This window comes from Lagopus muta, chromosome 7 (assembly GCF_023343835.1).
Source record: "Lagopus muta isolate bLagMut1 chromosome 7, bLagMut1 primary, whole genome shotgun sequence".
Classification (NCBI taxonomy): domain Eukaryota; kingdom Metazoa; phylum Chordata; class Aves; order Galliformes; family Phasianidae; genus Lagopus; species Lagopus muta.
In genome coordinates, this window is record NC_064439.1 from 4,761,254 (window position 1) to 4,773,728 (window position 12,475).

Here is a 12,475-nt window from a genome sequence, read left to right on the forward strand (position 1 = left end):
TCATTAATAAGGCCACTAGTCACATAATGGTTACAATTATTATCATTATTTATTCATATTATCGGTATGTTGAAGAGCACCAGGAATGGCCCTGAGCTCCACTGCACTACATGCTATGCAAACCATGCGTTAAAAGGAAGGCTCCTTACAATCCAAGCAAAAATCAAGGGTCAAGAGAAACAAACCCTCTTGATCTCAAGAGGTGGAGCGCTATACAAAAACAACTAATGCATCTGATGTAAAATCTGGTAGGTAAAGTGGAAAGACCTTTCCCTTGATCCTAGTGGGTCCAAACCTCAAGAGACAATCGAGGCCAGTTAGCAGGACTGCTTGCGATGACGGTACCAAAACTGACTTTAAAGAAAATCCCTCTAAACATGTGCTTGTTTAGGTATGGAAAAAAAATAATTGATCTTCTATCTGTGGAAATTTCCCATTCTTCTCCAAAAAAACAAGTTGCAAAATCCCCACAAAACTGCAAGTCGGGTATCAGCTTCTCAAGGAGCTGCAGTACAAATTCCTCATGCCTCCATGCTTCCCAATGGTTTTAACTTCTCTACTCAGTCACAGCTCTAACAGGGCACCACAGCCAAGAACGTGGCTGACGAGCAGTTTAAGATATGCAAGCTAGCATCTGCACACAGGACAATACCTTTTCCAGCAATAAATATTCCCAATTTTTCATCAGAATTTTCTTTTTCCTGTGGCAAATTCTGATAGGAATTTTGTTGATTGTTCCTAGCAGAAATCCTCGTAGAGAGGCGAGCAACTATTATTTTTGTTATCTCTGGTTTGTAAACCTCTGCAGTAAATATAGCTGAGCAAAACAAGCTGGAATGGAAAGCAGGAGCTGATCTCAGGGGAATCATGGCAGGGAATGTTATATTACTTCAAAGTGTTCTTGTCAGCAAATTGCAGCAGTCAAACCACATCCAGTTAATGCCTTGTAATTATGATGATTCCCTTTCTCCCAGTGTTTGCAGCAAGCAAACAGACCCCCAGCACTGGTAAGACAGCCCACTCGCATCTTACATTTCACTCACATCTGAAAAATCAAACTTTTGCCATGGATGACAAATCTCCAACAGGATATGAAGCGCCCGCAGGACGTGGTTGCCTTATTTGTTTTTTGGCCTAAAATTTTCTCTCCTTCAGATCTGAACTGGACATGCAGCATGTGCTCCAGACCACACAGAAGAGGTTGCTGTGCATTTCATTTCACCCTTGAAATGAACAACTTGCTACCAGATACCAGGATGTAGCTGAAATACAGCAACTGGTCAAACCAGAGGAATTTAACTGCTATAGATCTTTGATCTCTCACAGAGATAGAGCTATTGACCCAGGTTTTATGAGCAAAATGCACATCTCAGTTTAACTAATCGCCATGCTAATCTCAGCCTAACCCTTCCAATGAACCCAGCGATGGCCATAGCGGCTTTGGCAGTTGTCCAAGCAAGATGATAATAACAGACTGTTTGTCCTCACACAGTACCTCCTCCAGAGTCTTTCACTAGCAGCTTAAGGCACGCATATAAAACCAGGCAAAATGATCATGACATGTTGCGTTTCGCAAAGTGAATCAAGAGGAAAAAGTTCAACTTGTTCTGATTTCCGAATCTGTTGGCTAAAAGCTATGGGCTCATCTCAGGGATAGAACAATCTATGAAATGTTCAATATTACAGACACTTTGAAAATGAGTTTGAGCTGTTCTGGAACCATCTTTTCCTTGCTGCCTTCCATGCGCTGTGGCTTTGGCAGATCTCAAGCTAAGTTGAGCGTGATATTTAGCAGCTGAAAAAAGGAGTAGAAGGAAGGAAACTGATGGAGACTGCAGGGATGCTGTAAATGATAGATGTTCTTTAACACACCACGTGGAAAATAATGATGTGACTCCTAGGAAGTCATTATAGCTGATGTATCTCAGTAAGTTTGTTCATTAGTTGCCAGTAAAGGCTGTAATGAACCAAGTACGAGAGCATTGGCATCACAGTTGTATTCTAGGATGGATCAGATACACAGTGTAAAACTGAGCTCCTTCTGCTTGGGCTACAAGAGCTCCAAATTAGATTTTCAATTCAGAAAGCTGTGATTGAGCTCATTTGTATGGATCATGAACAATGATTCCTGAATGAACTTCAGTTTGCCACAAAGAGACAGAAGCTTTCAGATGCACTGGAATGAAGTGAGCAATTACAGGAGCTTTGCAGAGTTTCTGGCTGCATAGCATATGTCTCACTTAGATGTGTCTAAAATCTAGATGTCGACACAGTTATGTGGCAAAAAGCAAGAATAATGTAAGAACATGCCCTGTAGCTCTCTCTTAATCTCTTGGTTGCCCTTCCTTCCCATGACTAAATGGAGCAAAACTCACTGAGACAGAAAGGATCACCATTTTAATATGCTGTAACGTCTCGTGTTCCATCTAAGTTTAAGGGAAATGTAAAATGAAAACATAATTGCTTAAGGATTCAGTGGTCAAACAGAGTGAGACAGACTCTTCTTAAAGGCAATTCACCACACAAGAGATATGAATTAACCTTTTGGAGGTTAATTCAGAGAGTTAATTAACATCTTCTCTTTCCCCTGGCTATACAGGAAGCTTAGAACAATTACAGGTCTAATAAGTGTACTTCTGACTAGCTGCCTACATTTGGATAGGATGAATGAGGGCTTAGTTACTGCTTGGAGTCCTCAAGCAAAAAGAGAATTGAACTTTGGTAAGTTTCCAATCCTGCTGCTCCCTTCTAACTGCTGCCACATCTGATTCAGACCTTTGATGTTAGAAGATGTGTATGAGGTGTCACATTTAGGGTGAGATGAATCACACCCTGGTCTACAACATTGGTTTGATGAACACCAATTGCAAAGGGAATGTTAAGTGCTGGTGACTACTTCCAGCATAAGTGCCTGCAGTGGGAGATATCTAACTCAACCAGAGGAATTCCAGACTTTTTGCTATTCTTCCATGGTCTTCCCAAGTAGAGAACAAACCATAGAATATGCCAGCCACACTGGGCTGTATATCTTGGCCATTTTGCAAGGTGAAATTCTTCAAGATCTGCTGAGAACCTTCCTCCATATCATAGGATGGCTTAGGTTGGAAGAGACCTTAAAGATCAGCAAGCTCCAACTCCCTGTCATGGGCAAAGTTGCCAGCCACTAGATCAGGCTGCCCAGGGCCCCATCCAACCTGGGATCCTGCAGAGTTAGCAAAGAGACAGACAGCTCCATAAACCAAGGATTAGGAAACTTGTCCCTCCTTTGGGGAAAGGTCCTAGTGAGACCTTGCCAACCTCCGGCCTTATCTGCTTACAGGAAGGAGCAGGAGGAGTACTGCCTGTACCTGCAACCACCCACATGTTTACCACTAATCAGGAAAAAACATTTCTGAAACTGCCCACCATTAATTCAAATCCTGCTTCAGATAAGAGACAGAAGTTTGGAATTTACCCAGGCGTTTTTTTTTCTCATCTCAGGAGGAAGGCTTGTTTAGAGACACTAAGAACAGCAGAGAAATTTTCATCCCTATCTTCTGATAGGCTGAGCCAGATAGCTGGATCTAGAGAAACGAGAAGGGCACATTCAAGTGGATTGAACGTGCTTTGGCCTATCAGAGCAACCACGCTGGCCCGAGTGAAGGTGTAATGTTACATATCTTTCATCATTTTGTTTTTCATCCCCAATTCACACTTTATCATTGTTTACACAGGTCACTGGAAACACACCTGCTCTGAGATGGTACAGAGTTCCTAATCTCACCACACTGATTTGGGTGGCTTAGGCATTGACACATGGCTACAGCATGCATAACTCCCCAAATTCCTGAGACTTACAGTGCACTTGCACTTTGGCTTTTCCTTTTTCTCACATTATCCATGTCTGTGTTCTGCCTTTTCTGAGGCCAGGTAAAACTGTGTCTCAATAGTAAAGAAAGAACACCTTAACAGAGCTTCATCAAAAGCACTGTGCTATCCTAACTCAGTTGTTGGTGGGAGCTGCTGAGCACTGCAAGCTAAGAGTACTTTCTTGGTACAAGAAAAGATACTAGGAGTATCTTCACTTTAGCTTAGGTCTCCACCCAATGCTGATAGCAGTGGGAGACCTTGACCTCAGCCAACAGCCACTACTAATCTGCTTGCTCTTGTTACCTGGAAAATTGCCTTGGCATGATAGTCATCAACTTCAATGTTCACTTCTTTCAGGAAGTTCTTGAGTTCTTTAAAGCTCATCTTGTTGTCTTTGTTCTTATCAGCTTTCCGCAGGCAGGTGTGAATCCAACTGCAGGATGATGTAAGGAAACCTCTCCAGGTCAGCGAGGTCTAAATACCACAGCTCTACACAGCAGACAAACCTCTTGTAAAGATTCTGAACCACTTCTCCCTGCTGCTGTAAATCAGCATGCTCCCATGAACAGCTTGCATCATCTCACCTTCTGCTCTGAAAGGGCAAAGCGATGCTTTGGCAGAAGCAAAGTGCTCTGTAGAACAAGCAATCATGACCCAGGAAAAGCTTGTCACCATCTGGCCAAGGCCAGATCAGTTCTATTTAACCTGCATGAGTTCCTGGACACAGCCACATCACAAAACAGCCCGATTTCTCTTTTGTGGCAGAAAGTGCATCCTCCAGATGGGAGAAAGGAGAATGAAAAGATCTCCAAGTATGGGCAACTGATCATTAAGAATTTGATAGTGTATCACTCTGAACACTTCACAGGGATTCTCTGAAATAAACATGAATAGTCCTCTGTATTTTTTCAGGTATTTCTATCTTGATGTCTTAAGAAATTTGTTGTGAATGAAACCAATCCAATCTTTATAGTCTTGGCTTTCCCTGTAAAACACACAGTGTCTATGTCTGTATTGTACTGTGGCTGTGATTCTAAGAGCTCCATTTATATTCACTCCAGTATATCTACAGATCTGGAGCAGTTACCATAAAAAAAAATCAGCTTTTTTAGTGTTACACCAGTTAATTTGAACTGGGTCTGCCATGGTTTTTTAAGTCCCCTGGGAAAATGTCAGGTAGTTGAGATAACCTGGAGTTTTAAACAAACAAACAAAAAAACAAATTAAAAAATAACTTTTTCCATCAAGCCAACTGTATCTCTCTAACTTGCTCTAACTATCAAATAACAAAGGCCATCCAGAAGAATATCCTATTTTTCTACATAAAAATTACTGAAATAACAATTAGTTCACCATAAATCCAACCTTTCATGGCTTGCATAGGAAGCACTGCTCCATACACATTCCAGAAAAGATATAAATATGGATTTTTAGCAAAATCAACTTCAGAAGTAGCAAACACCAGCTGGGGCACATAGTGCCATAATATTTGATCCGGGTCTTTCAAAATCATCTCCAAAATGAGGTGATGAGTGACAGCCTATAGGGGCTGCAGATATAACTCTGAAAGAGGGTACTCACCAACAGCTACCATTGCATTCAAGTATTTCCAAACACTTGGAAATATGTGTAAAGTGTTTGGTAGCTCTGTCTGTCTTTTGGAAAATTGAGCTTTATGTCTTTAAAAATCTTGGCATATGCTAAATGACCTCACACTGCATCTCTCTTAGCCTGGTAATATTCCTCTTTCATACACATGGAAATGAAAATAGAGGTAACATTTCCTCTGACTCCTAAGGATATTCCAGGGCCCTGAACCAGGTTCTGGCTTGGAGAGTTCCCCAGAAAACCAAGTTTGAACCATGAAGCTCCTATGTGAGCTCTTCCTGGGATGTTCTGCTGAGAGCACAACACCATCCACCCTACCAGCTGTGCTCAAAGAGCATCTGCTTAGCGTATGACAACATGGTGCCAACAGCACCATTCCCAGCCATTCCCACCCAACCCGTGCACTCCAGCTCCCCTTCACAAACTTCCTAAAATAACAGACAGAAGGGATGCACAACTCTAGGAAATTCTTATCTGACACAAACACAATTTTGCAGCCCTGGTTGTGGGTTTTCCTTTCACCTCACCTCCATCCATTTGGGCATGGGGGGACAAGGAAGAAGCGTTCTCATTCTGGTATGCCTCCAGAAAGAGGCTGCTTCTTGTTTTTAAAGGATCTGCCAGCTTCAGGACTACCAGCTTTCTATGAGAAACCAAAGAAGAATGACTGAAACGATCTGGCAGATATCCCAAGAATGTGCTTGAAAAGAAATGCTGCAGAACTTCTGGTAAGCTATTCCTAACCAGAAGAAAAGCACATATACAAATCCCAGAAATGAAGCAGACTGTGCCACACCACTCAAATGAAAAGCCCCCTGTGTTTTCTGGCCTAAAGTCATCCATGCACACATACCTACAGTATTTGCTAAAAAACCTATGCCAACTAGTTGAGGGCTGAATCTGAGGCTTACTAAAACACTACTGTATGTACAAGAACATCAGAAATACTCCTCAAGCACGCAGAAGTTTTACCTTATAGGTGTATAGGACTGGAAAGGACACATAACACACAAATTCAGGCACGTCCATTCTAAAGGAAGCCAAACAAACCCCACCTGCAACAATCACAGTCTTTGCTTTCAATACTCGTTTTCAAAATCTCACTCATTCCTTATCCGCTTTGCAAGGTTTCTAAGGGTGGAAAAGATCCACTGCACAGCAGTTCTGCAGTGATGGATGGGGGACAGGCAGGGGATGCAGCACTTCTCCACTGCCTCTTCCCCTTCTGTGCTCACAGATGCAGAGAACACTTCTGAGGTTTAAGGAAGATGTGAATAAACCCACGCTGCCAAGCAAACCCAGTGAAGATGGGCTAAATTTAAAATCTCAGGCTTTAATTAAGCATAATCAAATTTCAAATGAGAAATCATGCTGTTCTGTAATTCCAGGTTACGTTAAACGACCTGAGACAATCCCAGATTGGAAGCCAGGACCACACAGTAATTACTCTTCCAGAAATACGGCTTGCCTACCAACCCCATTTAGCTCCAATTCTGCTTTCCAGAGTCAGAGAGGTACTTTTCCACACTGGAAATTTACAGCTTTCTTCCCTTGCAAATGCTATTGTTATTTCCCCCTCACACCTTAGCAATCTGATTTCTTCTTACAGGGAAGTTTTTCAGCAATAGGGACAGGTTTCTGTGGCCCAGATTTTCCCCATATACCATGGAGTGGAAGCATCTTTCACATTCAGAAGTAAAACCAACAGAGTCTAACATTTCCAACAGCAGCGAAGCTTCAAGATTTCAACTCGTCTGGGAAGCGACCCTGCCACCATGAACACCATCGTGCTCATATCAGAATTAGTGGAATCTGACTCCTTCAAACGAGCTGCACTCTGCTGGTGCAGGTGCTTATTAAACTCAGAATCACTGAGGTTGGAAAAGACCACAAAGGTCATCAAGCCTAACCAACAACCCATCCTTAGCATACCTATAAACCATGTCCCTCAGTGCCACAACTTCATACTTCAGAGAATCCACAGAAGAGTAAAGCCTGATGAAAGCTCAGCATTTCTGTGCCATTTCCCTCATCATCACTACATTATTACCTAGCAGGGAGCCCACACAGAGGAAGCCTTGGCTGAGAGAAAGGCCCCCTGGTGCCTGCTCAGTCTCCAGCTTTGTGATTTTCCCCTGCTGACAACTTCACATCGCCCCTCGTCTGCACGGATTCTTTGATGTCAAACCAGGCATGAAGCTCACACAGCCTTCCCTCACTGCCAAGTGCTATCTGTTTTCCTCTCTGATAGCTGGATGCCTGTTTTTGTGAAGCTTAAGGCAGCTTAATATTTCACAACCACCACTGCTCTGTCAAATCAGGGTGAAATCAGCCAGCAGGTTCATATCAGGGCCTCAGACACACAGGAACTGCAGAAAACCCAGCGAAAACTACACCCACAGATAGACTCTTTTCATATGGATGCAATTAATTTACTGAGTGAAATTCAGCCCTGGGGAAAATTCCCTGTGAATTGAGCAAAGCCAGGATCTCATTCTAACTAATTCATTCTCCTCATACAACTGACCCCTTCCCTTTCTTTCCCTTTCCTTTTCTTTTCCTCCCTTTCTTCCCCCTTCCCTTTCTTTTCATTCCCCTTTCTTTCTTTCCCCTTCCCTTCCTTGTCTTGAGCTGTCCCTAAAGCAACTGCAGTCTCTTTCAAGGCAAAACTTCCTCCCATGCTGAGGCAAACAAGGGGTAATTTCGCTCAAGTCAGTGGAGCTACCCTGGAGTAAACTTGGCAGACAGAAGAGAAGAATCAGTTCCCTCGCCTGATATTACTGTGAAACATGATAAACAGTATGGGCCTTTCATGCCTTGCCAAAAAGTGCCTGTCCTGGAGTTAACTGCAGTGCAAGTGAAACAGACCCCTGAAGAACACACAAAATAATGGTTGTTTTATCTGGAGCACCCTGAAGGGAGCAATTCATTGCTTAAGGAGCTCTGTGAAGCCTGAATCCACTCTTGCATCTATCGCTGTGTACAGGAAAAAAAAAAAAAACAACAACAAAACAACACCAAGGAGTTTGCCCAGGTACAAAATCAGTAAAATGATGAGAGAAAACTCAGTGTCCAGGGCCAGTAGTAAAAAAATTGGGTTATACGACCAACTCCACCCACAGAGAAAGACAAGTGCATCTTTGTGTGCAATTAATCGCTTTACAAGGCAAAGGATACTGTTGGAGTTTCTGTTTCTGGTTCATGGAGTTGCTGTGGGCTATGATTTTCCCAAGGCCGCAGACCCAGTGGTTGGCATCATCCTCTGAACTTGCAATGAGGTCCAGGTTTTTCCGCTGGTCTTTGAAAATGATGGAAAAGCAGCGATACTCTGGTACATCCTTGGCGTATTTTTCCATACCTTCTGTTTTATGGCCTGACCTCACATCCCGAATATCTTCAATAGAGACTGTGGAAAGAAAACAGAGCTCGCTGTCGGCAGGGGTTCGCTCACCCTTATCTCTGCCTAGTGATGGATTTTAAGAAATTACTCTTTTTCCTTTTTCTGCAAACTCTCCCTCCCACAGCTGGAGGATTCTCTTGATTTTTTTCCAGCTTCCACAAATTCAATGCTAAAGAAACCTCAGATCAAAAGCAGCAAAATGTGCGAGAAACATAAAAACAAATCAAAACTCTTTGTTCTTCTCACATGTATTTAACAAAGAAGCAGAATTTGCAGGGGTGCCATACTGTGATATCACGTTGATGAGGTACCAGTCACTGTCAAGACTTTGGGTCCAGTCCTTGAAGCATCCCTGACTTATCTTTGCCTCTAAAGACCTTAGGACCATGACCAACACGATCTCACCCCATCTATCAAATAACCTTCAGCTGTTCTCCTTCCAGAACTGGAAACAAAGAATTCTAAAGGTCCAAAGGAAAATGAGGAGTGACTTCAGTAAAAGCAGGGCATAGACTGAAACGGTCATTCTTCAATTTGCAAAAAATAAAAAGGTAACACCTAAAATCCTATATACTCTTCTCAGCCACACTAGTATAAACTGGGGAGAAAAAGACCAAAGACTTAGGGCAATTTACTGTCAACCGTGCTCCATCCACACCCCTGCCAAAGGTCAGTTTGATCCTATTTGCTGTAAGAAAGCAAAATATGGGCTTTCAAACCCATTCCTCCCCATTCCCATCTCTGACCATCATGTAATGCAGATGAGCCCTGAAGTCACACCAGGTTCACCATGTGCACCCACAAAACCTTCAAGACACAATGTGAAGCAAAAGGAAGTAACTGAGACAACCCTATACTGCTCCTCTCAATGAATTTGAAAGAAGTTGGTTTAAAATTATTCCTACCTCAAATCGTTAACCATGGGTAAAATCTATCTCCTTTGCCATGTAGGTACGAGATTGATCTTGTTTGCGCTTGTCTTTGAGATTTGTTGAAAAGTAGTATGAGAATGTAAAATATTGCCACTACTCAGCTGAAAAAAAAAAAGCTTACACCCCAAATCCCTTTTACCTGAGCCTTCATTTAAATTGGTGCCATCTCACTGGCACAGTGCTCAGTTCACTCAAAGTCAACACCGCAGAAATAAACAGCTCAGTGTCCACCCTGTGCAGTTACAGCATGTCTGCCCTGGGACCACACAAAATTGATCAGATGCTCATTAGAATTTGAAATTCTCCTTTTCTCCTCAAGGAGAAACAGCAATACTCAGCTGACGAGGTAAGAAAAATACCATAGACTTACAAACAATTCAAAAATTCGTGACTGTCCAAAACCAACACTTGACATTTGCTTTAAATTCCAACCATGTGTTGGGGTGGTCCAACGTCTTCCATAACACTTTGCTGACTTGGTTTCCATGCCAGAACATGCCTTGAGACCCCTCCTAGAACTGGCAATGTTCCTTCCTGATGATAAGCAATTATCTTTGTGTGGTCTGTTATTATCACTTGGTAAAGGCCAACAGTGGATCAGACAGAGGGCAGAGGAGGAAAGAGTTAAGTTGGGTTGTGTTCGGATGAGATGGGAGGGGATGGGATGGGCTGCTGTGGAATTACATTATCTAGCCAACTTACTGTTGAGTGAAAGCTTATGGTTTTGAGTGCTAAAATAATCTTCAGAGAAGAGTGCTTCAATTCTCTTGCAGCTGGGTTGCTAGTGGAGAGCCTTGCTGGTGAATTTGCTCATTAACAGGCAAATGACAGGAATCATCAGGCAAATAACAGGAAGTGTACCTTAGGTAGCACAGTACATCTTACACCTTCATTGTAAGGGATGCTATCATGTTCAGTGGGATTCAGTCAAAATATATCTAAAGCTTTGGCTCCTTTCCCCCTAATGGGGAAAAAAACCAAAAACTTTTGGAACACAAATATTTTGCCCCATCTAGAAACAAACTTTTTAGGGTGAGATGAATCAAAGCTTTAATCCGTGGCTACAGTGGATCCTAGACCAAAAAAGAAGCTCAGACTGAGCATCTCAAATGCAGATGTGTGCCATGCAGACAATCCATGAGTAGGTGATCCTCCTCCACTTCTGGTCTCTCTTGGTTAAGGCAATGCAAGTGGAGGAATCATCCTGTTGTTCCTCATCACCTGCCAACTGCTCACCACTGCTTGGCTCATAAAAGTTATTGTCCTTTCAGACTGGCTAGCTAGTCTGCTAGTGCAATCAATCCCTAAACTTTGGGTTGGCAATGATCTAGTGTTTCCAAGACTAGAAAATCTGATGTTAAATATTGGAAATTTAGAATGTATTCTTTGGAAACCTTTATCTGGCAAAGTGAATCTACTGGAAAAAAAAAAAAAAAAAGAGAGAGAGAGAGCTGTGTGGGAGGGAAAAGAAACTGAAAACCTGTAGCTGGAAGAGCTGCCTTAATCTCCATGGGGTATATTACTGGGGAGAGGATGATGAAGAGCATGAAGCTCTTTCATGCAGAAAAGGTACAAGGAAGCCTGAAGAACAACATCAGTACCTACTGCAGTCACACAAGAGCCAAGAGAAGCTACCAATGCAGGAACTGTTAAAAACCCAAACAAACAGGGAGGACACTTTTTAAAGCTTTCCACAGTTTGGGCTTGTGTACTGCTTTCGTCTATCAACATAAAAGCCAAAACCAAAGGAGTCAGCCCCAAGCCATCTGCAAATGTTATCTCTTTTTTGGAAAATCTTAGCCTGCATGAATGCATTATCAGCTGCTCCTGGGCCGTGAGCACACTATTTTAAGCAGTCCCAAACCAAGGAGAAATTAGAAATAACTGAGGGACAGAGAAGTGTTTTTCAGGAGAGGAGAAGTTGCAGCAAACACCCATCAAATGCATCTTTCTGTGACCTCCCCATCCTTTCCAACACTCCACAGTGGGGAGGTAACCACCAAAAGAAGAGAATTTGGAAAGTCTGCATCTGCTTCTCCTGAGCGTTTATGTCTGCTGTAAAGGTGGTTTGTGTGAAGCCCAAAACCTGCGACTCAACACAAGGAACTGGTGTCCTTCCTGACCTCCCAGCACGGAGTCCAACAGGTTACATCCTGGTCAGCCTTCCTGGCTGCTGTGGGTGCCAATGTGATGAACCACAGCTCCCTGTTCACACAAACATACACCAACATTCCCTGGAGCTGGTGAAATCACTCCTCTCTGTCTCACAGAGATGTGAGGACCAACACAGCTGAGCAGCATGGAGCCTCACCTCTGTCTCCACCTGACCCAAATGCTCTCCCAGACCCTAAAGCCATTTTCACCCCTACAGAGCAAGCAAGGCTCCTCTCCTCCCTCCCACCAGGACCTGGGCTGGCCCCACCATCTTCTATAAGGTGCTCTCAAATCCATTTCAGAGCAAGGATTGCAGCCCCGTGCACCCATGCAGCAGGCTAGGCCATTTGTGGGCCATCACCCTACAAACAGCACCCAGAGATGCTAGGTATTGGGAATGCGTAAGGCCACATGTATGCACAGCAGGCCACTTGGTAGCCAAAAATATAAACACTGAAGAGCCATACAAGCATGACAAGGCACTGTATGATTGCAGCATTGGTCTGAGAGATGAACCCTGAACACTGGTTTC

The 12,475-nt window shown here is 43.1% G+C and overlaps 1 protein-coding gene across 3 annotated transcripts in view; it reads right to left on the reverse strand.

Moving 5' to 3' along the window:
- Window positions 1–12,475, reverse strand: part of PLCD1 (phospholipase C delta 1) — a 51,656-nt gene that overhangs the window by 18,540 nt on the left and 20,641 nt on the right. For all 3 annotated transcript variants that reach the window (XM_048951712.1, XM_048951711.1, XM_048951713.1), the window contains 2 exons: window positions 8,635–8,863; window positions 4,153–4,282 (listed from right to left, as the gene is read on the reverse strand). In XM_048951712.1, coding sequence (XP_048807669.1) covers window positions 4,153–4,282; window positions 8,635–8,863 — 359 coding nt within the window. The remainder of the gene's footprint in view (window positions 1–4,152; window positions 4,283–8,634; window positions 8,864–12,475) is intronic.